Source organism: Eriocheir sinensis, chromosome 43 (genome assembly GCF_024679095.1).
Source record: "Eriocheir sinensis breed Jianghai 21 chromosome 43, ASM2467909v1, whole genome shotgun sequence".
Taxonomy (NCBI): domain Eukaryota; kingdom Metazoa; phylum Arthropoda; class Malacostraca; order Decapoda; family Varunidae; genus Eriocheir; species Eriocheir sinensis.
The window spans coordinates 2,211,291-2,238,495 of record NC_066551.1 but is presented as its reverse complement, the minus strand read 5'-3'; the positions used below and the strand labels follow the sequence as shown (position 1 = coordinate 2,238,495).

General features: G+C 46.1%; 3 protein-coding genes across 8 annotated transcripts; 1 reads left to right on the top strand and 2 right to left on the bottom strand.

Annotated features, from left to right (window-relative positions):
- Positions 1 to 2,830: 2,830 nt before the first annotated feature.
- LOC127010313 (uncharacterized) lies at positions 2,831 to 8,930 on the top strand. Of its 4 annotated transcripts, none has more exons than XM_050884188.1 (5): positions 2,831 to 2,893; positions 3,673 to 3,834; positions 5,081 to 5,257; positions 7,153 to 7,344; positions 7,564 to 8,930. In XM_050884188.1, exons 2-5 carry the CDS (start codon positions 3,826 to 3,828, stop codon positions 7,906 to 7,908), a joined length of 723 nt encoding a protein of 240 aa, XP_050740145.1. In that variant the 5' UTR covers positions 2,831 to 2,893; positions 3,673 to 3,825; the 3' UTR covers positions 7,909 to 8,930. The 4 variants fall into 4 exon arrangements, with proteins under 4 accessions (XP_050740145.1, XP_050740148.1, XP_050740147.1 ...); XM_050884190.1 differs by having other exon boundaries at positions 2,873 to 2,897; XM_050884191.1 differs by lacking the exon at positions 3,673 to 3,834 and having other exon boundaries at positions 2,832 to 2,893.
- On the bottom strand, positions 8,823 to 20,274 carry LOC127010312 (mitochondrial carnitine/acylcarnitine carrier protein-like). 2 transcript variants are annotated; one of them, XM_050884187.1, is made up of 6 exons: positions 20,086 to 20,274; positions 13,456 to 13,570; positions 13,099 to 13,295; positions 12,398 to 12,518; positions 11,756 to 11,935; positions 8,823 to 11,439 (listed from the first exon to the last, which is right to left on the bottom strand). In XM_050884187.1, exons 1-6 carry the CDS (start codon positions 20,176 to 20,178, stop codon positions 11,252 to 11,254), a joined length of 894 nt encoding a protein of 297 aa, XP_050740144.1. In that variant the 5' UTR covers positions 20,179 to 20,274; the 3' UTR covers positions 8,823 to 11,251. The 2 variants fall into 2 exon arrangements, with proteins under 2 accessions (XP_050740144.1, XP_050740143.1); XM_050884186.1 differs by lacking the exon at positions 20,086 to 20,274 and adding an exon at positions 16,915 to 17,121.
- A 1,142-nt stretch (positions 20,275 to 21,416) lies between these two features.
- Positions 21,417 to 26,714, bottom strand: LOC127010311 (uncharacterized). Of its 2 annotated transcripts, none has more exons than XM_050884183.1 (6): positions 26,558 to 26,714; positions 25,664 to 25,768; positions 25,099 to 25,251; positions 24,702 to 24,848; positions 23,002 to 24,447; positions 21,417 to 22,705 (listed from the first exon to the last, which is right to left on the bottom strand). In XM_050884183.1, the coding sequence occupies exons 2-6, from the start codon at positions 25,691 to 25,693 to the stop codon at positions 21,926 to 21,928; spliced, it is 2,556 nt and encodes an 851-aa protein (XP_050740140.1). In that variant the 5' UTR covers positions 25,694 to 25,768; positions 26,558 to 26,714; the 3' UTR covers positions 21,417 to 21,925. The 2 variants fall into 2 exon arrangements, with proteins under 2 accessions (XP_050740140.1, XP_050740142.1); XM_050884185.1 differs by having other exon boundaries at positions 25,664 to 25,765; positions 26,558 to 26,686.
- Positions 26,715 to 27,205: the final 491 nt, after the last annotated feature.

The window sequence follows — 27,205 nt, the reverse complement described above, 5'->3', positions numbered from 1 at the left end:
AGAGAGGTGACAAAAGGATAAGGAAAGACTTAAGGAGGAGAGAAGAACAGGACATGGCGGTAGGAAAGGAAGGCAAAGGAGCGGAAGAGTAGCTTAGAAGGAAGAAGTAGGAAAGGAAGGAAGGAAGGTGAATGGAAGACAAAGAGAAGAGGGAAAGAAACGTATATATGCATGAGAGAAGTGGGAAGGGAAGGAGACGAAAAAGCAAAAGGGAAGGAAAAGGGAGGAGGGAAATAAAGGCGTAGGCAAGGAGGAGGAAGAGAGAAAGGAAGAAGAGACGTAGGATTAAAGGAGGGGAAAGAAGAAATTAACGTATATATGCTAGGGAGAAGTGGGAATGGAAGGAGACGAAAAAATAAAAGGGAAGGAAAAGGCAGGGAAATGGAGGCGTAGACATGGAGGAAGAGGGAAAGGAAGGAGAGACGTAGGATTAAAGGAAGAAGTGGTAAGAGAAGGGGAGGCGTTGGCTGGAAAAAAAGGAGAACAGGAGAAGAAAGGAGACAGGCAGACGGTAGGATAGAAGAAGGAAGAAGAGGGGAAGGGAATGAGAGACGTGACGTAGGCTAAAAGGAAGATGAGAGGAAGGGAGGGAGGCGGCGTGAGAGGAGGCTGGAGGCGGGCGGCATAGGCGTCGTGGGAGTGTCGCGAAAACAGACACTTTCTCAAAAAACAAAGTGGGCCGTCACCGTCACCGCCTCAAAGTACACACGGCCGCAGTCACACACAAGGACGGTGACGCAGCAGCCTTGGTTTGCCCGATTCCTTGCGCTAAAGACAGCCAGACCACCCACTCGGAGCCGGCCTTTTTCATGTGTGCGGGTAGGGTCTCTTGAGGGGCCTAGTGGACGGACCCGGCTTGTTTGTGGCGCAAGCGTATTTTATTTATAATGGGTGCCGTGATGTATGACTCCTCTTTGGCCCATGTTGTTCCCCAGTACTTTTTCATGTGTTGCCAATAGCGCCGGTAGGGTCTCTTGACAGACAGACGAACGAACAAACGAAAGCACAGCATCGACACTAAAAAAAAAGAATAAATAAATAAGAAAAAAGGGAGAGAGAGAGAGAGAGAGCGAGAATCCGTGAATGTCAGGCGTAGGGAGACAACTGATGGGAGAACCAGCACACACACACACACACACACACACACACACACACACACACACACGCACGCACATAAGAGGAAAATACCACAACTTCAACGTACACGACTTAATTTACTTCATTACGTCTATTTTTTTATATTTATCTGATTTATTTTTTATATTTATTTTTATTTTATTTTTCTCCGTCTATTCTTTACCATATTTCTTCATCATTCACGTTATTCACTCACAGTATTTATTTATTCACGCTGTTTATTCGTTATTCATTCTCGTTATTTATTCTTTGCCGTATTTCTTGAAGGAAAGGAAAGGAAAGGAAAAGAAGGAAAGGGAGGAAAGGAAAGGAAAGAACGGAAATGAGGGAAAGGAAAGGAAAGAGAGGAAAGGAAAAGAAAGGAAAGAAAGGAAAGGAAAGGAAAGAAAGGAAAGGAAAGAACGGAAAGGAACGAAAAAGAAAGGAGAGGAAAGGAAAGAAAAGGAAAGAAAGAAAAGAACGAAAAGGAAGGAAAGGAAAGGAAAGAGAGGAAAAGGAAAGGAAAAAATCAGGCACTAACACACCTGTCCACCTGCTTATACCTGGCCTAGGGAGAGTACAAGGGGAGAACATCACTTACCTGGGCCGTGGGGAAGGTGGTGCGTGCCAGGGGAAGGGAAGGCACAGGTGCGTCCCACAGGTGTTCCAGGGAGGGCAGGTAAACGTCAGAGGCCTGGAGAGAGAAGTGTGTTAAGGAGTAGAGGTGATTTTTTTTTATTTGCTCTCTCTCTCTCTCTCTCTCTCTCTCTCTCTCTCCGTTGCCAGATTATCGTACTCAGAGCCTCATATTTACCGGTTTCTGAGCCACAGCTATTGCCAAAACACACCAATAATAAACCATTTTAACGCTAACTATATATGAAGGCAGTTATTGGGGTGGAGTAGTCAGTTTTTGTGTCGGAAATTGGCAAACAGAGGAGGCTGAGTACGACAATCTGGCTACGTTGCCCCCGCCCTCCTCCCCTTTGTGAATGCCCCAAGTGACGACGGGGGATCACTGAGGGCCGTGGGGGTCACACTCAGAGGTCTATGGGGGTCTGGGGGGAGGGTGAAGAGGATCAGATGCTGCGCTGAAGGGGATCGGGTGCTGCGTTAGGGTATTCAACGCCCGTGTGAGAGATGGGCGCGCGGGTTGTCTCAGAGGGGGATCAAGATGTCTTTTTGTAGTCCATTATTAACGCCGATCAGTCGCTGTGTGTGTGTGTGTGTGTGTGTGTGTGTGTGTGTGTAACCTAACCAATCCTATATAGCAAAGAATAAGCTCCCTTTTTGTGGTTTATTATCTCTCTCTCTCTCTCTCTCTCTCTCTCTCTCTCTCTCTCTCTCTCTCTTATCTATAGCAAGAGAGATTAAATCCAATTAGATAAAACAAAGCCCAAAAATCTATAAAACACTACACACACACACACACACACACAAAACTACCCATAATAAACTTCAACTAGGCTAAACAAAAAGAAAATCATACACTGTTCTTTTCCTTCTCCTCTTCCTTTTCATCTCTATTCCCCTTTTTCTTCCTTTCTAATACTCATTGCAGGGTATAGTACGTTCCCCTTATTCTCATTACTATACTTCCCCTTCTTCGGTAACAACAGTAAACAAATATATCATACACGCATTATAGAGGTAACACAGTAAGGGGGATATCAGGTGGCAAGATAAGAGTGATAAGATTAGCGAAGGAACGAATGAGACGCGACTTGTAAGCTGGTGGTTGTGTGAGTTTGACCTAACCGTACCCGTCAGTCAGTCAGTAAGTCAGTCAGTGCGTAGATGCGTATAGCATTAACATAAGAACATAAGAACATAAGTAGTAGTAGTAGTAGTAGTAGTAGTAGTAGTAGTAGTAGTAGTAGTAGTAGTAGTAGTAGTAGGCTTGCAGTGGTTTTGTTATTCGATTTTTGCCATTTCATATTCGTTGTGGTTTTGTTTTGTTTTTCATTTATTTCTTGTTTTTCGTGTTTCCGTCTCTCTCTCTCTCTCTCTCTCTCATAAGCTTTCTTCTCTTCTCTTTCTCTTGTTATTTTCTGCCTCACTCTCAATTTTCTTCTCTTCCTCTTCCTCCTTCCTTCTCAGTTTCCTCCTCCTCCTCTTCCTCCTCTTCGTCTTCCTCCTTATTATTATTTTTCATTTTCTGTCTTTTTATATTTATTCTTCGTCGTTATTCATTTCTTGCTTCTGGTTAATATTGCAAGGCGACACAAACAAAGGTAAACGATTTTTCTAAGTATACGTATCTAAGCATTCGGCCTTGTTTTGGTTTTCACACATTCTCTATCTCTATCTGTATCTCTTCCTTCTCTCGTTATTCATCCTTGTTCTGGTAACCACTCATTCTCTTTCTGTACCTCTTATCCCTCATCTCTTTTTCTTGTGTGTGTGTGTTTCTTCTCGTTATTCATTCGTTCTCTCATTCTACCAATCTGTATCACTTTCCCTTATCTCCTTTTTCGTTTCCCAACCTCATCTTTGTATAATTCTCATTTTGCCATTCTCACTCCGTCCGTCTACCTGTCTGTCTTTCACGTCTAGATATCAGTGTTCAATATGGCAAGATGGAAGTCTGACAGTTGGCGTTTTAGCAGCTGATAAGTAGATAAGTCAAGTTAGTCAACCCTTGCTGGCAACACTGCATTCACACACACACGCCGAGAGGCTTCGCAAAGCACAGGAAGATTGATCATAATGTCACAGGTAAGGAAGAAAGGTGTGTGGTAATTAATTTTCACAGGTAAGGTGTACTCGTATCGCTAAATTGTCGATCTTGATGATACTGATAAAGTGTTGTCCGGTTTGAGTAAATACGTTGAGTGGAAACATTTGTCTCTATATGTGTATTGGTTGACGTATAAAATTACCGAAGAGCTTTTCTGTTTGAGCAATAACGTGTACTTGGAAAATTTGTATGGCTTTTCTGTTTGGGCAATTACGTATACTTGGAAAATCTGTCTATTTGTCTATGTGTTACCTCATACTATTAAAATCAAGTGCTTTTTGAGTCTTTGAGCAAATACATATACTCCTAATACATGAGAACTTAAGTATATAGTTGTTGTTTTGTTTTGTTTTTCGATTCAAAGCATTACGATCTTATCTCAATCTCTTTCTCTCTCAAACCAAACATGTGAGCACAGCAAAAACTCCTAATACATGGGAACTTAAGTATATAGTTTATTTTTTTAGATTCAAAGCATTACGGTCTTATCTCAATCTCTTTCTCTCTCATACCAAACATCGTGAGCACAGCAAAAACTCCTAATACATGGGAACTTCAGTATATAGTTTATTTTCTCGATTCAAAGCATTATGGTCTTATCTTAATCTTTCTCTCTCATACCAAACATCGTGAGCACAGCAAAACCTCCTAATACATGGGAACTTCAGTATATAGTTTATTTTCTCGATTCAAAGCATTATGGTCTTATCTTAATCTTTCTCTCTCATACCAAACATCGTGAGCACAGCAAAAACTCCTAATACATGGGAACTTAAGTATATAGTTTATTTTCTCGATTCAAACCATTACGGTCTCTTCTCTATCTCTTTCTCTCTCAAACCAAACATCGTGAGCACAGCAAAAACTCCTAATACATGGGAACTTAATCTATTTCATCTTTTTTTTCTGGCGTATTTTGTTCATACATCATTACTCATCTTTCCTTGTCGTTTTATTTTTTTCTCTGCTTATTTTTTTATTTATTTGCATTTCTTAAGCATGTACTAGACGTGAGCCAGTTGTTGTTGTTGTTGTTGTTGTTGTTGTTGTTGTTTAAAGTAACTAAGTTTGTTTTTTTCGATTCAAAGCATTACGGTCTCTTCTCTATCTCTTTCTCTCTCAAACCAAACATCGTGAGCATAGCAAAAAATGTCACGTTTCATATTATTCCACAAAATCTAGTCTAACACAACCCTCTCCCTCCCTCTCTCCACCACCACCCAGAGGAACAGCAGCATACGGGCGTGGGTGTGGCGGCTGTGGGCGGTGGGCGTGGTGCAGGAGGTGGTGGAGGCGTGGGCGATGGCGTGGCTGGTGAGCAAGTTCCGTTCGCCCTACCTATGCCGCGTCTCGGTGACTGACGGACGCTGGTGTATGGTGCCTTCTCTTACACAGGTCGCGGTGAGTGATATGCATTACTCCTCCTCCTCCTTCTCCTCCTCTTCTTCTTCTGGTCTATTCTTCTGTATGGTTCCCTCTATGACCCAGGCCGCAGTGAGTCCTATAAGTGTTGCTCCTTCTCCTCCTCCTCCTCCTCCTCTTCTCCTTCTGCTCCATTCTCTAGCTGTATGCAGGGGCGTTCCTAGACATTTTGGGGCCCGGGGGGCTCATTCCCATTTGGGGCCCCTCTTATGGGGTGAGAGGCGAGCACAATGAGCCAAAGCAACTGCGGGGTTTAGTGGGGTGCTGTTAGCCCCCACCCCCCCACCCCGGGAAAATTTTTAGAATATGAGCAATTGTAGAATCATTTTAAAGGCACTTGTAAATGCAAATTACAGACAGCTTCCTGGCCCATTTTCTTCTATACCGTCTACATACATTTAAGGCAGACTTAGCTATATATTATTCTTTATTCATAATTCTCTCCCTCTTCCACACATGACACTGACACCTCAGTAATCAATTGCCTTAGATCGGCCCCCGGGCCCTGCCCTTACCCCAATCAACGTTACCCACCCTCCTAGGTCTATAATGGTCTCCATGATTGGAAGGGGGCCCCTGAAGAGCCCTATTTCTTTGACATAACATTTTTGTTACATTTTTGTTTACAAAATTGAAAATTGGGGCCCTTTAGTGAGACCCAAATTTGTCTTTCGGGTCCAAATATAAATGGGGCCCTTGACCATTTTGGGGCCACTGAATTTAGCTTGTCCTCCTGCCATAGCAGCAATGGTTAAATTTCGCATTTTGGGGCCCCCCTCACTTTGGGGCCCGGGGGGCGATTTCAAACAGCCCCCCCTCGCCCCCCCCCCTCAGGAACGCCACTGGCTGTATGGTTCCCTCTCTGACCCAGGCCGCGGTAAGTCTGATCTTAATACTTCCTACTCCTCCTAATCTCCTTATACTTATGGTTCCCTCTCTAACACAGGCCGCGGTAAGTCTTATGTATTGCTCCTCCTCCTCTTCCTTTTCTTCTTCTTCTTCTGGTCTATTCTCCTGTATGGTTCCGTCTATAACCCAGGCCGCGGTAAGTCTGATTTTAATACTTTCTACCCCTCCTAATCTCCTTATAAGTATGGTTTCCTCCCTAACCCAGGCCGCGGGAAGTCTGATTTTAATACTTTCTACTCCTCCTAATCTCCTTATACGTATGGTTTCCTCCCTAACCCAGGCCGCGGTAAGTCTGATTTTAATACTTTCTACTCCTCCTAATCTCCTTATAAGTATGGTTTCCTCCCTAACCCAGGCCGCGGTAAGTCTGATTTTAATACTTTCTACCCCTCCTAATCTCCTTATAAGTACCTATGGTTTCCTCCCTAACCCAGGCCGCGGGAAGTCTGATTTCAATACTTCCTACTCCTAATCTTCTTTCTATTCTCCTACCTTATATGTATGTATGGTTCCCTTTCTAGCCTAGCCCGCGGTATGTTCTATTCTCTCTCATATTCCTATACTCTCCTGTTAATCTATTCTCCTAATTTCAAAACGGCTCTTCTATTCCTATTCGCTTCTCTTTTTTCTCTTGTTTCTCTTCCTCTTCTGTTCCTGTATTTGTAAGCTGCGGTAGCTGTTCTTCTATTCTTATTCTTCCTTTTCCTCCTTTTCTGTTCTATTATTTGACCTTTCAACACTACTCGTTTTCCTAATCTTCGCTTTCTCCCTCTTTCTTTTGTTTAGTAGGCTATGACATGTTCCTCTATTCTCATTCTTCCTATTTCCTCTCCTTACGTCCCACAGTTAGAGACGTCTTCTATACCAAATCCTTGTATCTTTATGTCCTAGTATCTACAAGTCAGTCCCTAAGCCAGCCAGTTCAACACCACAGGCTCATCTCTCCGTCTTCGCGTCCTCCTCAGGCCCGCCGCGTGCCCGCCTGGATGTGTCAGTACGACGCGTGGTGCGGCGAGCTCGTCTACCTCGAGACCGCGCCGCCCCTCGTCACCCGCCTCACCGTGCTCTTCACCGCGCTCGTCGTGTCGCTCTTGGTGGTGTGGGCGCCGCGCATCCTCACCTACAGGCCCTCACACCCTCTCCTCGTCTGCGCGCGGGTGAATCAGAGTTTGCTTTAAGAGCCCGTATTCTTGACAACGTTCCGTAGGGGTTGTGGGCATTTCCATCGGTAGTTTTATGACCCTGGTGGTAGTTTGACTCTTCTTCTGTTCTTCTGTTCTATTAACCTAAGGAAACACTAATGAGAACCTCACACTGAGTCTCATTATTCAGATACCATGTCCATAATGTCTCCTCTCTCTCTCTCCCACGCTCAGAGACACACCCCGCGCCGCGTTCTCGTCCTGGTGGCGGCGAGCAGCGTCCTACAACTCACCCTCGACCACTGCCTGTTCGCCATCGTGCTACCGCCTCGCCTCCTCCTCACCCGCCTCGCCTCCGTCCTCTCCTTTGTCATCGCGCACCTCCTCATGACGGCAGTGATGGTGAAGGTGGCGAGGCAGCCCCCGGCAACACTACGCACCATCCCACAAATCAAGGTTACTTATGCTCCCGCCACGCCTTCCCCCTCAGAAGTACCCGTCATGGACTACAGTGAAGAGCACCAGGAGTTCACAGTGTCACGGTCCAGACCAACACATTTCTCACCCCATACACCATGAGGAATTTCCACCCTCACTGATACCATGGGGACCTCTCTAACTTATTTTCACAAGCAGGGCATTCGAAGGACCTAACTATACGATGGACTTGCGTAAAAGTCTATTTCACGTATCATTATTTTAATCACCCTGAAGGCTATGCTTGGTTCAGTTGAGCAACACCGCAGGGAAGTGTTTTATCGCAGCCCCATTCTTGCTCATGCAGCCCCCCATGTATTCCACTCAATCCTTTAAAGGGTTTCACTGAAGTCCGGGATAATAGGTGGTCAAGACAGCACACAGCAACTCAACGATGGCTGAAAATTGTCAGCTTGTAGCAGCGAGCAGGGCTTGAATAAAAATCCCCAGATCACCAAGGAGGCTGAACACTCCGTCACTGCTCCCTCTTATTTTACGCAAGTGTAGATCGCGCATATGGAAAAGTGAGATGCAAAAAATCCCTATCATTTCCAATTTTAAACTTTTTCTTACATTAATGCTAACGAAACCCTTGGATTTGCCAGGCTTTCTTATGGAAAAATAATTCTCAAAAGGAGCAAATTCACATCACACAGCCTCTTCAGGAAATCAACAGGAGCAATACATCCTGGCTTGGTGAGAACTTCAGGGTGGATGAGGTACAGAAGAAATGCAGCACTGGAAAAATGGATACATGCCAGAGCACACCAGATTTTGTCTCCCTTGATTTCTACTCTGGGTTCCCACTCTTACCTTGGTTGTCCATCAGTTAAAAGTTCTATGCATGATATGACCAGCCCAAGTTTACTTCTTACTCTTAATTGTCACTGAAATATCAACTTCTGTCTACACATGCACGGGTCATCTCAAAACCTACTAAGGACTAACCTTGTACTAGGGTCCACTAATTCACAGGGTAAAGCTTGTAGGTTCTGAAATGATAAGATATTTACCGGTTTCAGTCCAAGATAATTTATTTTATTCCTACATAACATTCCTCAGTTGTTGTGTCCAAAAATGCTGAACAGTTAAATTATCCTATTATAATAAAATTGCACTTCCTGTTCAATATGTCAAGTAAACCTCTGGCTGCTACCAACTCACTGCTATCTTGTACAACTTCAAATGTTATTACAGAAGGCACTCACAGTCAAGAGAAAACACTCATATCCTCCTATAGTGTGTGTCTGTGTCCGTGTGTGTTCATGTGTGTGTGTGTGTGTGTGTGTGTGTGTGTGTGTGTGTGTGTGTGTGTGTGTGAGTGAGTGCCTGTGTGTGAAGTCTTGACAACACCTGAGCCCAAGCAACAAATCAAACCCACTCCTCTTCCTGCACCTTGATTGCAATGCTATAAGGTGACCACTCTGAGCCACCTTCAACCTGGACGTGGCAACTAACACGACACTACAGAGGAAATCATAAACTTTGATAAAACACTGTCTAAAATCTTCTGCTGAACCAAACCTTTCTTGGTATGTACACTGTTAGGTGGAAAACTTGCATTTGGCTGAAGTTATCAAGCTCGTCCAAAGCAACACTACACTAAACTATTCAATGTTGAAGTCATTACAACACATTTCTGATAAATGTGATCAACCTACTTTTATTTATAAAAACCTTAAACTAATTGCATTGTTGACTTTGCTATCAGAGCATAATTATTTTACTAAAACTCAAAGGGAATCTATGAAACTTATCTAAAACTCAAATCAAATTATATTTACAGAGAAACAGGTGGAAAGGAGAGAACACTTGTCTGTGTCTCTGATGATGAATATATATAAAAACCTTGATTGTTCATTCTCCCATTTGATATTCTTGAGTGTAAAGTACTCGGGGTATTTACAGAGTACGTGCACAACAACAGAGATGGAAGAGCAAGGCAGAGAGCATGCAGGGCTGGAAAGGGAGGGCCAACGAGGCACAACAACTGGGTCAATGATTTTATGACCATTCACAAATTGAGACGAGCTATTACAAGAGCTCTGCCAACTAGTTTCCTTGGGTAATGAGCAATCTTGCTAACTTTATGAACACAAGTCATGAAGTAGGAAATAATAATTGCAGTGAGGTTAGGGGAGAGGTTATACACCATGTTATGCTACACCCTTAGTGCCCATCTTTGTTTCTTGGTCTGCAGCAGCCTGAACCCCTACCCCTACACACGACCTGATGACAGAGCCGGAACATCACTCAGGTCGTCACATTTAATTTTCCTGCATGTTACCTTCAGTGTTGACAGAACAAACAGGTCAAGCACACTGGGAGACTTACAAAGTTGCTGAGTAGTAAAGGCTATAAAGTCATTCATGAAATTCTATGACGTAAGATTAGTTTCCATACTGGAGACAAGATCATGAGGCGTTTTTAAAATACAATTGCAATGTAAGGTGTTGAAGTAATACTTTAGAAAGACTCAACAACTATGTGTGTGTGCTCACTATTCAGAGATGGTTGCAAGGCCAGAAGCCACAGGTAGTAATCTGCCACTGAAAGATTTCATTCACATTTCTCATGGAAGGGAGGTGAGGGAGGAATCTAACAAGAAAATAAATGAATAAAAAGAGGGAGCAATAAGCTGCAAGGCATGTGGTGGAGGGACATGTTTCACGCTGGGCAGTGCTCGCAGGGACAACAAAAACGTGCGACACAAATCCTGTGGTGGATGCCAAGTCCCGTGTTCATTGGGACTCATCACTAAAGCTCTTAATTGGTGGGTTTTTTTTTTGTTTTTTTTTTTCATATTTATCTCTTTAGTGATTCTACAGACTACAGGCCAAGGTATGAAAAGTGTGAGTTTGACTTTCCCTGAGTGTAAATTGAAGCCAAAAAATGCACTGAACCTTACATATGATGTTATAATAATGTAATATTACCATTAAGAAATTAACAATTTTAATTTCATCAAATGTATAAGCAAGCAAGTATATTGAGCTTTGATAATTTTGAGGTAGGTATACGATGTTCAGTAAATCTTGTAGTTTGAAATACAATCATCAAGTTACTCTCTCTTGGCCCTCATCAAATGGCAAGTGGGAAACATCATGCAAGTCATGACACAAAGCTATCCACCTGACCCTCTGACCCAGCGCCAGGCAATATAACTGTGTGACAGCAGCTGCCTCAGGGACAGTAGAGTTGGCAGCACCACTGGAATGATTACTGCTTCTTGTGCACCCTTCAGCATCCTTTTGTTGCTGTACTTCCCGCCACAGCCACTTACTTACACCACAACCAACTCAGACCAACGAGCAAGAAACAGTTGGCACACTCACAGATTAACAGTAACAGGTATCACAGTGACTGTCATTAAAATCTATCACTGGATAACTTCTTTCTTGATTGTAGACTATTTGTACAAGTCCGAATATCACTAGTTCTTAAATTACATGTTGGGGGCGATGTAATTCAGGAACTTAATAGCAACTTCGTAGCCTAGGAAACAGGCAGCGTTGGCAGGGAAGGCTCGGATCATTACGGGGGCGGCTCCCTTGAACAGGGCTCGAGGCCCCTCGTTCTTCATGATGTCCACAAACACACTGCGTATGCCATTTGGATACTTGCCCTCGGGAGCTAGAATATTAATGTCTCTTAATATTGCTGGACCATGCCTGCATTAGTTCTCTTAACATTACTTAAGACTGCTGTATATCCAACATTTGATAAAGACCAAAACAATTTTCCACTCTCCACTCTTTACTAGTTTGAGCATGTTTTGACCATCTTGGGGGAGCTGAAGAACGATGGCCATCAACAGCAATACAACAGCTACCGTCTGTTTCCAGCTTTTCAGCTCAACAACTACTACCCCAGACAGACAGACAACAAACTTTTCTTCTAGTTACTTTAGAGTGAAATATTTACTCTACAAACAAGACCAGTCACTCACCTGTCTGCAGGCGGCTCTTGAGGACGTCCGGGCCAATAGCCACCAGCCAGTTGAGCATCCCAGCGAAGCCGCCGGCCACCACAGTGCGCACAGGGCTGAGCTCTCCCTCCTTGCCAGCTGGGGCCATAGCGTGCTTCAGCCACTCATAGGTCATGAAGTACATCCCTGATGCAGGGACGTCTGCAAGGGAGAGAAAACACGATTAATACAGGATTCTACTTATGACTTGCCTTAGACTCATTATAAGTTAACATATAGTTCGAGTAAGACTAAGGAAGCTACAGAATGAAAAATATCATCTTATCATGGAATATCTGAAGAGAATAAATGATACAATCTTACTACAGCTTCAACTTTTTCATGAGGTGGATGTCACACCACTTCTGACCCTAGACATGGTATTTTTCTTCCTACATTTTTCTTCTTTGCAGGAACAACATGTTGCAGGCATTTCTTCTACTTTGTTTAGCCTTTGGTCTGCCTTCTCTCAACACAAAGAAAAAAAATCTAAGTTCCAGTTTTTTGGTATGAAAGCGAGTAATTAGTGGATGGGAAGCAGGGTGTGGGCTTTTTTCATAATTTTTTGTGCCCTTGAGCTGCCTCCTTTCCTGTAAAAAAAGAAAGCAAAAAAGGAAGCCATACCTCTGAGGAGTGTGGCGCAGGTGCCCTTGTAGATGCTACGGATGCCGCCCTCCTTGTAGAGCACCTTCACTACATCAATGGGCCCCTTGTACAGCTTGGGGCCGGAACTGGCAGCTTGAACCTACAACAAAATGAAAGAGAAGTGTCAAGATGATAAACCTCTTACAGCACTGCCCCATCATTAATCAACATTCTTCACTGCTGTGTTAAAAATATAGTAAGTATAGACTGGTGATGTACAGTTACAGAAATTACACAGATGGGTTTACAAAATATGAGCTGATGTATAAAAATAATAATAACAGTAAAGACCGAAGAATCATTTTTAGCTTGACAAAATTTCGTTCTTATGCCTCAACTCAATTTTCCTTTTTTTGTTATGGGAAAGGCAGATATTATATATTCTTTATACATTAAATTGGCACAGAATCCCTGCCCTCTCCCAGACCCTCACTACAAGGTAACACTGACTCTACACAACATCATCATCATCATTTTGTTTACCGTCCGTTTTCACTTTTCCTGAGCGGCTGGACGACTGACTCTACACAATACTGACTCTCAACTCCCACCTTCTTTCATCCAACCAATCAGCTCTCAAGGCTATGGAAGACAAGGTAGGGCTTTTGAGTCGGTTTAGTGTATGGTGAGTCTAATTGGTGGACATAATATAACATGAGCAGCAAGTTGGCAACCCTCACCTGCAGCAGACACTTGATCCTCTCGCCGGGGGTCATGATGGCAGTGGTGAACACGCCCGACAGCATGCCAGCGTTGAAGAGCTGCACGGCCGTCAGCTTCTGGTCCGGCGATGTCTGCTGCAGCTTCTTGCCGATGCCGAAGCCCAGGAAACAGACAGCAAACATAGGTGTGACTCCCACCAAGGGGGCAGCCATACCTGTCAGGAAGAAGAGGGATGACTATCAACTGCCTTAATACATGTAGGAATATATATGTACGTAACGTGTATTTTATCTTAATGTACAGCCTTCTGCATGCATACATACATCTCATACATTAATCCCTTGTACATGAATGCCTTCCCAAGCCTCACCTACCCTTGTATAGGCCGAAGAAGCCCTCATTGCGGACAGTCTTCAGGGCACAGTCCCACGTGCCGGCGTAGTGAGGCTTCTGTCCAGGGGGCGGCACTGGCTGAGTCTGCAACCTGACCTGAAACATGATGACCTCTTGAACAACCTGACCTGTAGCATAATGACCTCTTGAACAACCTGACCTGCAGCAAAATGACATGGAGCTGTGACAATGAGTGACCCCTTGAACAACTTGGTCAGCAACAAAATGACCCCTTGAATGACCTGACCTGCTTTCCTTCGTTTTTAATCATTTTACTGTTCCTGTTTTCCTCTGCCTGCTTATTTTCCATCTATGCCAATCCATTTTTTTCTCCTCTCCTTTCCTTTCCTTTCCTTCTGTGGATTTCAACTATGCAAGGTCTGCCACCACGGCCATATCTGGTACCCAAAAAGTGAACTGATCAAAGCACTGAGCTTATCACACGGTATCTATAAAGTCTGAATAGCAACCCCCTTATCTTTTTTATCTCCCCACTGAGAGAAAGTAAGGTCCCAAGGGTTTCTCACATCCCAGCTTTCTTATAGAGAACTCCAAGACAAGAAGAATATGAAGCACTATGAATGAAATGCCTTCCCAAATTAGACTGAAAAAAAGGACCATATTCAGACACTTTCCGCTAACACAACAAAGATTTTCAATGGCCACACGGGTGATTGGTCAGATTCTCATCCGTGTCTTTCACAGTCATGGTGCAGAAGCATTGTCAAACTGTTTATCGCCAGCACCGTTGCCAGGTTATCTTACTCAGAGCATAGTATTTACCAGTTTCTGACGCCTAACTATTGCCAAGAAACATCAGGATCTAACTCTTTTAACGATAACTATAAATGAGTTTCGTTATTGGAGCCCAGAAGACAATTTTGGGGTAGGAAGTCTGGAAATATAAGCGGCTGAGTACGACAATCTGGCAATGTTGATCGCTAGGCTTAGAAAACTACACTTGGAAATAACTACCACTACAATAGCCTTATCGAATGAGGCGTGTGAGCCCCAAAATGTCTGAGAATAAAGGTCAAAGGTGTATAAGTTTGAGGTATTAAGCAAAACAAAATATATAAAAGAGAAGTGTATTGAAATTAAGAAGTACTATATGGAAAGCTTACTGTGTCTTACATCGAGACTGGAAATTAAAGACATGAGAAACAAATGGAAATGTTTAACCCGGTAGCAGTGATGGGCCAAATTTGTGACTTTACCATGTACCAGCGACAGGCCAAATTTGTGGCTTTACCGTGTACCAGCAACAGGCCAAATTTGTGGCTTTACCGTGTACCAGCAACAGGCCAAATTTGTGGCTTTACCGTGTACCAGCAACAGGCCAAATTTGTGACTTTACCGTGTACCAGCGACAGGCCAAATTTATGGCTTTACCGTGTACCAGCAACAGGCCAAATTTGTGGCTTTACCGTGTACCAGTGACGGGCCAAATTTTTGCCATGATATGAACCCCAAAAAAATAGATGATGCATAAACTGATCACAACTGCATTGATATATATTATGAAATGGTTTGTGTGAGTGATGATTTTTTTCTCATTTTTCTCGTTTAGAGGGGCCTTTGAAACATGATCCCCGCAGCTACCAGGTTTTAAGAGTGGTAATTGTCTTGCAGTGGAATGATATAGGCAGGCAATGATGATAATGTGATAAAATGGGATAAAATACTACAGTGGGACATTACGAGCTTGACTCAATCCAGTAAAATCGCAAATATATACGAATAGCTGAAAACATCATTCCCACAGATGCCACTAGTGTTAAACTGTCACACTAAACATAACATTGAATATCTTCTTGCACGATCCACTTTCTTACAACCCCCCATACCCCTGTTTCATCCACTGTTTTCTCTTTCTTTTTAAGTGAACTCTCCTTTGCTGTAAAAAAAAAAAAAAAAAAAAAAAAAAAAATTACCCCCTTTTCCCCCTCCCTCCTTCTTCATCTATTTCGTCTCTTCTCCCTTCCTTCATGACCACCTCCTCCTTCTCTCCCTTCTCCCTTTCCTGCAGTCTGTTCGCTTGTATCAGATTAGTCAGCGTTCTTCACTCCCAAATCTTAACTCTTCCCCTTCCATCGACACACATGCGCCGAAAATTACAACCCACAGAAAAAAAAAAAAAAAAAAAGTTTCATTGGCGAGTCGTCAATCTCTAGCAATGAAATTTCGGTCATTGGAGATTATGAGGGCTTCAACATTTCCACAAGTGTGCTGGAGATGAGGGTGGAAGATTTGGTAGGGGCTCCTGTATGTGTGTGTGTGTGTGTGTGCTTGGGATTTTATCTCTTTTATTGATATACGAATGTAGGTCAGCAATGGACATCAATTCTCATTAATATGCTCAGATTTAAAAATGATATGAGGGTGCAAAAGTAACACACACACACACACACACACACGAGAGCGTCCACCAAATTTTCCACCCTCATCTCCAGCACACCTGAGGAAATGTTGAAGTGCTCATTATCATCAATGACCATTTTATGTACACAGAAATGATAAAGAAAATAACAACAATGATAAGACCAAAGCTTGAATATGCTGCAGTTGTGTGGTCGCCTCACATAAAGAAGAATATCAGAAAGTTGGAAAGGATACAGAGAATTGCAACTAAAATGGTCCCAGAACCCTAGAATATGACGTATGAAGACAGATTGAAGGAGACGGACTTGGCGACACTGGAACAAAGAAGGGAGAGAGGAGATCTGATCACACTGTATAAGTTGGTAAATAAGTTTGATGGGGTGGATAGAGATGATCTCTTCTTAACTGCGAGAACACAGGGGCTGAGAGGACATAGGAAGAAACTTAATAAAGGAACCTGTTTGAGTGATTTAAAAAAAGTGTATTTTCCCACATCGAAGAGTTAACATATGGAACAGCTTGCGGGAAGAGGTGATGGAGGCGAACAGTGTCCAGCAAATGAAGGAAAGGCTGGATAAATGTAGATATGGAGCTCAGGCTCGGTACACACACACACACACACACACACACACACACACACACTGATCTCTTAAGCGAATTCTATCGTTTACCGTTTACCGTTGATGAGGTTTCAAGCCCCGGTCCGCCGCCGTAGGAGCGCTCCACAGGGCCGCCAACATTAAAACAGTAATATTAGCACCCAAAGTTGTCCTCCATACTCATGTTTGTGAAGCCGTAGGATTTAGTGAATAAGTGAGTCTCCAGCGCTTTCTTGAAGATTGCCAGACTGACAATCTTCAATCAATCAATCAATTCTACATAAAAAATAATCAATCAATCAATCAATCATCTACGTAACAAAACACTTCTTGAATCCACTAATCTTGCTACCATCAATCAGTCAACCTTAACAACAATAAAAACTTCAATCCATCAACCACACAGTCCTTCAATCTAACATAAAAACTCCACCAATAAATCCATCCATCCTTCTCTACCTTGATCGTGTCCAGCGGCTGCCCAACGATCACCGTGCAAGACCCTCCAACGCCTCCCGCTATGAAATCCTTGAGGGCTGAGGATCCCGTCTCCGGCATGGTCACGGGATGTTATATAAGAAAGACTAACACAAGAGAGGAAGGGAACACCTAAGGAGGAGTGTGTGTGAGGCTGAGGCACTGCAACACCAATGGGCTAGAAGGGACAGATGGTGGTGGTGATGGGTGGTAGTCGTACTGGTGATGGGGGGTGGAGGTAGTATGGGGGGAAGAGATGGGGGGGTAAGAGAGGGTCAGTGATGGGTGGCGAGGTGGTAGGGAGGTGAGAGCGGGTCAGTAAGATGCCAGCTACTATAAAACCGTGGAATTAAACTCATCATCACCAGGATATGATGTTTCTACAGAGCCATGATACACTAAACTACCATCTTTAGCTTGAATTTCCTCCTTCACGTACACACAAGCAATGTTACCAACGCAAATTTGCAACCACACGACTCGAGATAGTTTAAACGCATAGCTTTTACTAATCCACTTTCCCCATGGCCAATAACCTGCACGGAGACTTTTCCAGATTTAGATAAAACTTAGGCCTACCATGGAGACTGTGGGATGGGGTGGAAGGAGGCGGGGGTGATGGGGAGATAAGAATAGGGGAAGGGATGGGGTGGGAGGGAGGTGAGGTGGTTGATGGGTAGATAGGAGTAATGGGGGAGGGATAGAGTAGGTGGTGTTGAGGGGAGAGGAATAGGGGAAGGGGGGATGAAGGGTTGATAAGGAGATAGGGTGAGAAGAAGGGGGGATGAGGGGAAGGGAAGGGGAGGGGTGGGAATACGTAAGGGGAGGGGGGACTCATAAGAAGATAGATGTAAGGGGGAGGTGTGGAAATGGGAAGGGGGGTTGATAGGAAGGAGGAGGTGGGGAAGGAATGGCTAGGTGAGGGGGAGAGATGGTAGATAGTGGGCAAGTGAATGGTGGTCACGTGTTTCTTAGCGAGTTGAAGTACTGATGGAAGGTGCCAGTCCCATGTAGGAGTCTGGCAGGCTGGCATAGTGTGTGAATAAGCAGGAGAGGATCAAGAGGAGGACCTGCTACAAAGCGATACAGGTCAAAACGAAGACTGGGTATGCATTCAGTCCCCTTAGTTCAACATGGGCTAAGCTAAGCACCAACACACACACGGAATATCAACAGATGTGGTATCAATCACCTCAATTATCAGTCATCAATTAAATATGAACCCAGCTAGACTGCCAATAAAAACAGTTCTACACAATCTCCATTTTTTCTTATATTTCACCCACTTTGCCACATCTAAAAGAACACCAGAAGTAGTACTGTAGTAGTAGTAGTAGTAGTAGTAGTAGTAGTAGTAGTAGTAGTAGTAGCTGTAGTAGTAGTAGTGGTAGCAGTAGTGGCATGTGTTTTATCTTAACGAAATACAAGAGCACTAAAATTAACTTTCACAACAGGTGCACAAGACTCTTCAAAGGCTGGGTGTGGCACTACCATGCAAACAGAGGCCTGCAAGTATAAATAAAAACCCACACTGGCAGACGATAAGAGTTATATTTTTAACCAAACAGTTTTGATGTAAAGGAAGAGGAGAAGTCCAAGCAAGAAGTCCATGCAAGCCCAGCCAGGTGCAAGGTCTTACTCTTTGGCAGCTTATATTGGTGTGTGTGTGTGTGATTCACCACGGCCTGATCACGAGTTGGACTCGCTTTCGCCAGCAGGTACCGTACCCTCCCAACGAGAGCAAGTGCTCATTTCGTCGATCCCTGGGTACTGCCAGGACCTCACACACCACACACCCCATCCCCCTTGCTCAAGGGGGGACAGTAACCACTCCTAGTCAACCGAAAGTATCCGGCCTGAGTGGGGCTCGAACCGCCGCCTGTTTGGCCGTTAAGCCTCCCAGCGCTCTACCGATTGAGCCACTGGAGCGGTGTGTGTGTGTGTGTGTGTGTGTGTGTGTGTGTGTGTGTGTGTGTGTGTATTTACCTAGTTGTGACATACTACGGGAAAAGTGCTACGCTTGCGCTGTCCCATCTCCATATCCGCTCACATCCAATTTTTCCTTAAAATCATGAATGTTTCTCGCACAAACCACCTCCTCCTCCAGTCTATTCCATAGCTCAGTGCTTCTGTTTGGGAAGCTAGACTTTTTCACATCTCTCCTACATGTGGTCGCCTTCAATTTCTTTCCATGTCCTCTCGTTTATAATATATATATAATATATATATAATTATAATTTTATAACTTGGTTGATGACGTGAATGTGCTCTATACCTCAGTATCCACTACATGCAAAGTTTACCTTCCCTGGGCAGTAAATAATACTGCATATTTATTGTAAAAATACATCCCCTTTAACCATCATATGAAGGCGCACATGGTTAGAAACTAACCTAACCTAAGCAAACCTAACCGCTGCACCCCAGACCACACCCGCCAATCCAACATTACTATGCATCGGTGGCGACGACATGGTTATATTAGGTTTGCTTGGGTTAAGTTAGTTTCCATTCATGTTTTGCTTCATATTATGGTTAAAGGGCATGTATATTTGTGTGTATATCATTTTGATGTTGCAGAGCTAAACAACATATTTACCTGGCACAGTGCTCCCCTGGCCCTGGCACCACAGTGACAAACCAAACACCAGTCAACAGACCAGCCAGTCTGATGGCACCCACCCCCTAGGGACTACTCATTTCAGTTCCTATACCAATGTAGGGCAGCCTCTGTAAAGTTCTTCCATGGCCCAGCTTGACCAAGTGATAGTGCTGGAGAAAGTAGAAAAGCCCTGAGTTGACAGACTAAAGCCCCTCTCACAGGCTGAACAACTATGGCCAAGTTATGCAGCCTGACATCAATGGTGACCCGAGTTTGTTGAAGTGGCCACCCAGCCGTGTACAGCTGGCCGCCTCCTTCCAGGGCTGACCCAGACCCTAGATAGTAACCAAGCCCCCTCGCACGGTAATTCAGCCCCCTTACATAACACGTACATAACAGCCCCAACAGCCCTATTTAAAGCCCACTGTCCCCTTGGCCTTGACCTGACAGCGCAAAGTCCAGCTCAAGGCGTCAGGCAGGGCAGGGCAGGGCAGGGGGAGGTCAGCCGCCGGCCCTGCCCACCACCACCACCACCCAGCAGGCGCCCGTACCTTGATGGTGTCCAGGGGGTGCCCGGCCGCCACCAGGCACATCCCCCCGAACCCTCCGGCCAGGAAGTCCTTGGCAGGGCTGACGGCGGGCATGGTATCGGCAGGGGCGGGAAGCTGCTCCTCAAAGTTCTTGCGGCTGCTCAGCTGACCGCCCGGCGCTGCAGTGGTGCCAGGTCAAAGGGGAACGTTGCCTTCTTCTTCTTCTTTTGACCTGTAACGCTTTGTATCGCTTCTTAGGTCCTCCTCCTCTCGTTCCTCTTTCCTTCTTATTTACACACTTTCCTTTTCAGTATTACGTAACTTTCTGAACTGCAATATTATAACTCCGCTCTCTGAATCTCATAGTTCCTGCATTCTACTATTAGGTGTTCCACGGCTTCTATCTCCCCAGGTTAAAGGAGAACGTTACCTCCTTCTTATTTTGACCTGTTCCGCTTTGTATCGCTTCTTAGGTCCTCCTTCTCAACACTTCTATATAGTTATCAGAAACCGGTAAATACGCGGCTCTGAGTACGACAATCTGGCAACGGTGGCCGACGGGGAACCTCAGAGCATCATCGTCAGCAGCAGCAGCACGAACATAACAAGAAAGTAGAAAACTAAGGAAAAGCAGAGAAAAGGCAATTGAACAGTCAAAGAAGAGATAACGTAACAAGAACTACATACTGAGAGTCGTTACAAAGGCTTATCCCACGCCTACTATAAAATATACGCTGTTCATGGTAATACTTGCTGAATCTTGTAGCAATCTCAAGTTATGATCTTTTACGAGAAACCAGTTCATTTAGAGATAAGTAGAAAATTAGGGGTTAAAAGTGAGCACCTGCCCTGAGCCACGCATAGATGTTCACCGTCTCAGCAGCTCGCCACCGTCCCTCACCTGTTAATAAGACGTCCCAGGTGGGCTACCCTTCAAATTTTGTTGTCTTCCTCTTGTTTGAACCTCGTATTCCTTTATTCCTTCGCTTGCTGTCTTACTATCTTCCTGTCTTTTCCTCTATCCCCCCTTGTTGAAGATAGGTCTTGCAGGTGAACTTTGAGGGGGCTTCGTGGTGCAGTGATTAGCATACTCGGCTCACAATCGAGAGAGCCTGGGTTCGATTCCCGGGCGGAGTGGAAAAATTTGGGCGGCTTTTCCGATACCCTACGTCCCTGTCCACCCAGCAGTGAGTGGGTACCAGGTATTAATCGGGGGTTGTGTTCCGTCTCTTGGGGTCTGTTCCCTTCTCCCATAATTCCTTCCCCCTCCTGTCTCTCTCCGGCATATGACCACAGATGTTGCGCCGACTAAACGAAACTTTCCAACTTTCCAGGTGGACTTGGAGTATTCATCAAGTGATATCTTTTATTATCAGTTCTTGTATTTATATGTACACAATGCGATGCCTACCTCACATACCAACATACAGGAACTGATTAGTGCTACTTTTTTTTATTATAGCTGATACGTAAGTGTCATCGATTCATCCAGTAAGATTAAACAAAGTTTTTTTTCGGCACCAATGTCAGATCTATTACATGGAGCTGCATTTCGCATTAACGGATAATACGATATATAATTTAGATACAATTTTGTCGCACACAATCATAAACATTCTTGATAAGGGGACAGTGACTATACAAATGGGTAGAATTAACCTGAGAATGAGAGAGAGAGAGAGAGAGAGAGAGAGAGAGAGAGAGAGAGAGAGAGAGAGAGAGAGAGAGAGAGAGAGAGAGGAGGTGAAAACGAGTAATAACCTATGCGAAGGACGTAGATAATGAAATAGGTAGCTGGTATTTATTATAACCGTGACCCATGACGGCTGCTTGACCTAAAGGGCCCCGATGTTACTGCCAGTCACCCCATCGTGCGGTACATCTCCTCCTTCGCTAACTCCCGAATTCCCTGTTGGGGCTCTGCCATCTGGGCCTTCAGCCTCCGTTTGTTCTCTGCGACCCTATCCCAGTGGCGTTGTTTCATAGCTCGCACTGTTTCCTCTCGTCTCCTCTGCTCTTCCGCCATTTGCTTCTTTATCATTTGTTTCTCCAGTCTGTACCTCTCTTGTTGCCGCCTGACGAACCGCTCCGCCACGTCGAACGGATGCACGTCGTCGTCTTCTTCAAGGATATGGATCATGTTCTGTACGTCTTCATCGGCCTCCTCTATGATTTCTGCCACCTCCGCCGCCGCCTCCTGCTGCTCCTTCTCTTCCTCCTCGGCGTCCAGTCCCTCTTCGCCTTCAGGGAGTGGGGCGTAGGCCTCCTCGGGCATCTCGGCCTCAGCGATATCAAGCAAGTCCTTCACATCGTGCGGGGGAGCAGAGAAGGAGTGCAGGGGTTGCCAACTGTTTTCCTCCACCACCGGCGTCTCCACTTTCTCTTCAGTGTTCACCCGAGGCTCTGCGGGGAGGACAGGAAGACTGGGAAGGAGCACAAGGGGGCGGGTGTTCCAGAAATGCTTGGGGCACTTGAGGCGGCGCGCGGTGACCCTGAAGACGCTCTTGTGGAGGTAGCGTTCCGGCGTGACGCAGAGCGGGGCCACGCGGGAGTCGTAGCGGAGGCGTGGCGGGTCGGGTTCGCTGCAGACCATTCCTGAACGCTCCAAGAACCGGCACGTGGTGTAGCCCTTGGCCCGAACCTGCAACACACATATGTATACATGAAGACGAATGAACCTTCAACATATCGACTCTATTGCAACATGTCATAGAGGAGTAAAGAAATGAGAAAGAATAATGAAACATGAGAATGAATGATGAAAAAAGTACGAAAAAGAGAATGAATGATGAATACTGAGAAAGACGGATGAAAAAATAATGAAAAAAAGGAAAGAATAATACACGATGAGAAAGAATGATGAACGAATGATGAAATAGAGCCAGACTGATGAAATATAAGAAGAGTAGGAAGGAGTGGCAAGTGTCCCGTTGTTACCTTATTGGTGAGGGCGGGACGCAGCTGCAGGAGGTCGCAGGAGCAGTGCCAGGGGTTCCCGTGCACCTGGATGAGCTTGGCGGGCAGGGGCAGGAAGATGGCGGGCGGCAGGGTGGTGAGGTTGTTGTGGTGCAGGTACAGCTCCCGCAGGGTGGCCAGGTGGTCGAAGGTGCCGGGGGAAAGCTCATTCAGGTCATTGTGGCTCAGGTCCAAGAGTCGCACCTTCCTGAGGCCGAAGAACGCGTCGAGGGAGAGTCTGGACAGGTGCGTGTGGTCCAGGCTGAGGGATTCGAGGTTGGCGGTGGCCGTGAAGGCGTCGAAGTCAATGGACGGGACGTGGCCGTGGATGGTCAGCTCCTTGAGGTTGGGCATCCCCTCCAGCAGGGAGCGGCTCAGGGAAGGCAGGGTGGTGTTCTCGATCTGAAGGACTTCAAGTGAATTGAGGTTTCTGAAGGTGTCCACGTGGATCTCGGCGGCCACGTCCCTGGAGCCCAACAGCAGCGTCTCCGTCGAGTTCACGTTCACGAAGGTAAACGGAAACACGTGTTCGAGGGGATTTCCCAGGAGGCGAAGTGTGGCCATCTTCGGCAGGCGAGGAAAGCTGCCGGGACCGATCCTGTCCAGCTTGTTGCTGTCCAGGTCCAGCGTGAGCAGCTCGTCGAGGCCTGCCAGACTGTCGCCCTCCAGCGTAAGGATGTTGTTGTGGGCGAGGGAGAGGTGGTGTAGGTGCGGGGTGGGCGTGAACATGGCGGTGGGCAGGACCTTGATGTGGTTGTGCTCCAGCGTGAGTGTGTGCAGCCCCGACAGTCCCGTCAGCAGCTCAGGTCCAACGTTGTCCAGCTTCGCGTGGGCCAGCCGGAGGTACTTCAGTTCGACCTGTGCCGTGAAGGGCGCCAACACCACCTCGTTCTCGATCTTGAAAACGTCGTATGGCACCACCTCGTCCTCTTCCTCGTCCAGCAAGACAACGTTCACATCCGACTGTTCCTCAGCGACCGAGGGTGACCCCGACATCTTGGACAGCACCTGAGGGGGGAGATCTATGCCCTGCAAGTGCTGAGTCAGAGAAAGGAAATACGCGAGAGGCATGTCGAGCACGGTGGAGGTGGAGAGCGGCTCGGCGGTCCGTCGCAGCCTCCCGCCCTCCACGGCGCCTACCAGCCGGACGTACTGCAGGTCGAGGAGCTGAAGCTTCGTGAGGGGCGTCAGGGCGTCCTCAGACAAGGCCAGCCGCAAGTTCTGCTCGTCTTCCTCGTCCACTTTCTTCGCCATTTCTTTGTGTCTCACCATGTCCTCCACGTGGTTTGAGAAGTAGCCGGACACCTGCACGGCCTGCCGCCTGGCGTAGCCCTGGAGGTGCAGCGCCCGCAGCTCAGCCAGGGGCGTCAGGTGTCTTGCCTCCACCACCGTCAGCTCACTCCCGGCCGCCTGCAGTATGGTCAGCACCTGGAGGGGAGGGGAGTGGGTCAGAACAAAGGGGGGGGGAGGAGGATACTAGAACCGCGGATACTTATGTTGCAGTTGAAAAGAGGAGAGTCATCAGTGATCTAACACGCGAAAAACTAGCAACGGACATTTCATTCATGATGGCAAGATGCGGGAACAGATAAATGCGTTCAAGAGCCTGGGATTGAAATTCACGACCTCAATAAAGTCCCAGACCCATCAACACGGGGCACCACTGACACTGAGCAGCTCACCATGGTTGTGGGCGGCAGGGCGTGCAGGAGGGCCGTCAAATTCGTGTCCCGCGTGAGGGCGCAGGTCGCGTGCAGCCCAACCGCGTCCACGTCCACGCCCGCGCTGGCCGCCGTCATTGAGTTGACCAAGTCGGCCGCCTCACCAACCTGCAGGAGTGAGTGAACCCGTGACACCCGACGGAGAGAGAGAGAGAGAGAGAGAGAGAGAGAGAGAGAGAGAGAGAGAGAGAGAGAGAGAGGGAGGAGGGGTTTGTTATCCTTTCCTATAGTTTGTCAGAGAGAGAGAGAGAGAGAGAGAGAGAGAGAGAGAGAGAGAGAGGAGGGGGTTGTTATCCTTTCCTATCGCTTGGCGTCTCCTGCAAACAAACACCACCTGACTCGCCTCCGCCTGACTCACCTCGTTGGGGTGGATCTCCGGCAGGTCGTCCTCACCCCATGACGTCATCCAGGTGAGTACGAAGGACGCGGCCCTCAGTGGTGCCTCCTGACAGGTGCACTCCTGCGGGCACTCCACAGGCACTGACGCCACCCCAGAGAGGACCACCGCCCCCTGGAAGTATGGCAGGGTCACACACACACACACACACGAGCGCACGCACTTGACTAGACCCTTTCATCTACGTAGATAGGGCGCAGAAAAAATGGCACACACTGTGACACACACACATGTGCACTCACACCCCCACACCCACCCCCACACACACACACAGGATTCTTTCATCACTAAAAACATGCGTAGGAAGAGCTATTTATAGGTATTAAGGTGATTATAGATAAAAAGAAGCTTTGAGATAATGAAAAATAACAAATGGATCGGTTATGGCCTATAAACGAAATAATATACCCACTGAAATCCTATGCATCTAAGTATATCCACTACACCAGATCAATTTAACACTAGCAATAAGTATAATAAGTAATTTAACTCAAGTCTTCCGCAAATAATGGCGGGAGTTGCTTACCAAGGCTACGAGGCGGACCACCGCTTGCATGTCGCCTCGTCGTGGTCCGCGGGCTGACTGGTGCTGACCGACGTGCTCCGATCTCGCCTGGGTTCACTCGTCCTTCTGATTCAGTCCGGACCGTGATTAGCGATTACTCCGCAGCTTAATATCAATGCTGTTCCGCGATAGACTACACAAAATCACTCCCCACCTTCACAAAACTACAAAATAATCCAAGTTTCTGCCCAACTCTTCACTCGTATCTACAACTCCTGATGCATTTATGACACCGTACATGTTACTGATTAATCTCATGGCTGGTTACTTATGTATAGTCACGTACTACCAAAAATCACCCCCACCTTCACAAAACCACAAAATAACCAAGTTTCTAGTCAACCCTTCACTCGTAACTACACCCCAAATGCACTTCTGACACCACAATTAGAGATTCACCTCATGGCTAATTCCTTATGCAGTCAAAATCACCCCCTCCCTTCACAAAACTATAAAATAAGCAAGTTTCTAGTCAACCCTTCACTCGTAACTACACCCCAAATGCACTTCTGACACCACAATTAGAGATTCACCTCATGGCTAATTCCTCATGTATAGTCAAAATCACCCCCACCTTCACAAAACCACAAAATAACCAAGTTTCTAGTCAACCCTTCACTCGTAACTACACCCCAAATGCACTTCTGACACCACAATTAGAGATTCACCTCATGGCTAATTCCTCATATATAGTCAAAATCACCCCCACCTTCACAAAACCAAAGATTCTAGTCATCCCTTCACTCGTAACTACACCCCTAACGCATTTACGACACCACACACACTACTGATTCACGGCCTGACTAGTTCCTTATGTACAGTCACGTCTTTGATTTACAACGACCTGCTTGATACCTGGCTTTCCTTGGGTTTCTCCGCAGCGCTCAGAGTTCCGTCATGGCAGAGGTGTGGGAGGAGGGTGCGACGTGCGGGGTCTCTCTCTCTCTCTCTCTCCTTGTCCCTCCCTCCTTTGGCGATGACCAGTGAGGGGGTCGGCAGTGGGCGGTAAGCGTGTACTGTAGCCGGAAGCTGGGAGTGGGTGGGTACTGATAGCGAAGACGAGAGAGAGAGAGAGAGAGAGAGAGAGAGAGAGAGAGAGAGAGAGAGAGAGAGAGAGAGAGAGAGAGAGAGAGAGAGAGAGAGAGAGAGAGAGAGAGAGAGAGAGAGAGAGAGAGAGAGAGAGAGAGAGAGAGAGAGAGAGAGAGAGAGAGAGAGAGAGAGAGAGAGAGAGAGAGAGAGAGAGAGAGTTAACCCATCTACTACTCCCTTGATGCCCGGCCAGCCCTCCCCTTCCCCCGCCACCCCCCCCCACCCCCCGAGCAGGTCATTACCACACGGCAGCCACGAGGGTTTGGGAAGGATTGGCGAGCAAGGATGAAGAGTGTTTGCGTTTATATCGTTTATTTCACACCATCGTTCTCTCCAGCTCTTCAGTAAAATTAACATTTGTTCTTATTTTTACTTAATACCACTTTGTCACTTTAGGAATATAAGCTTAACATA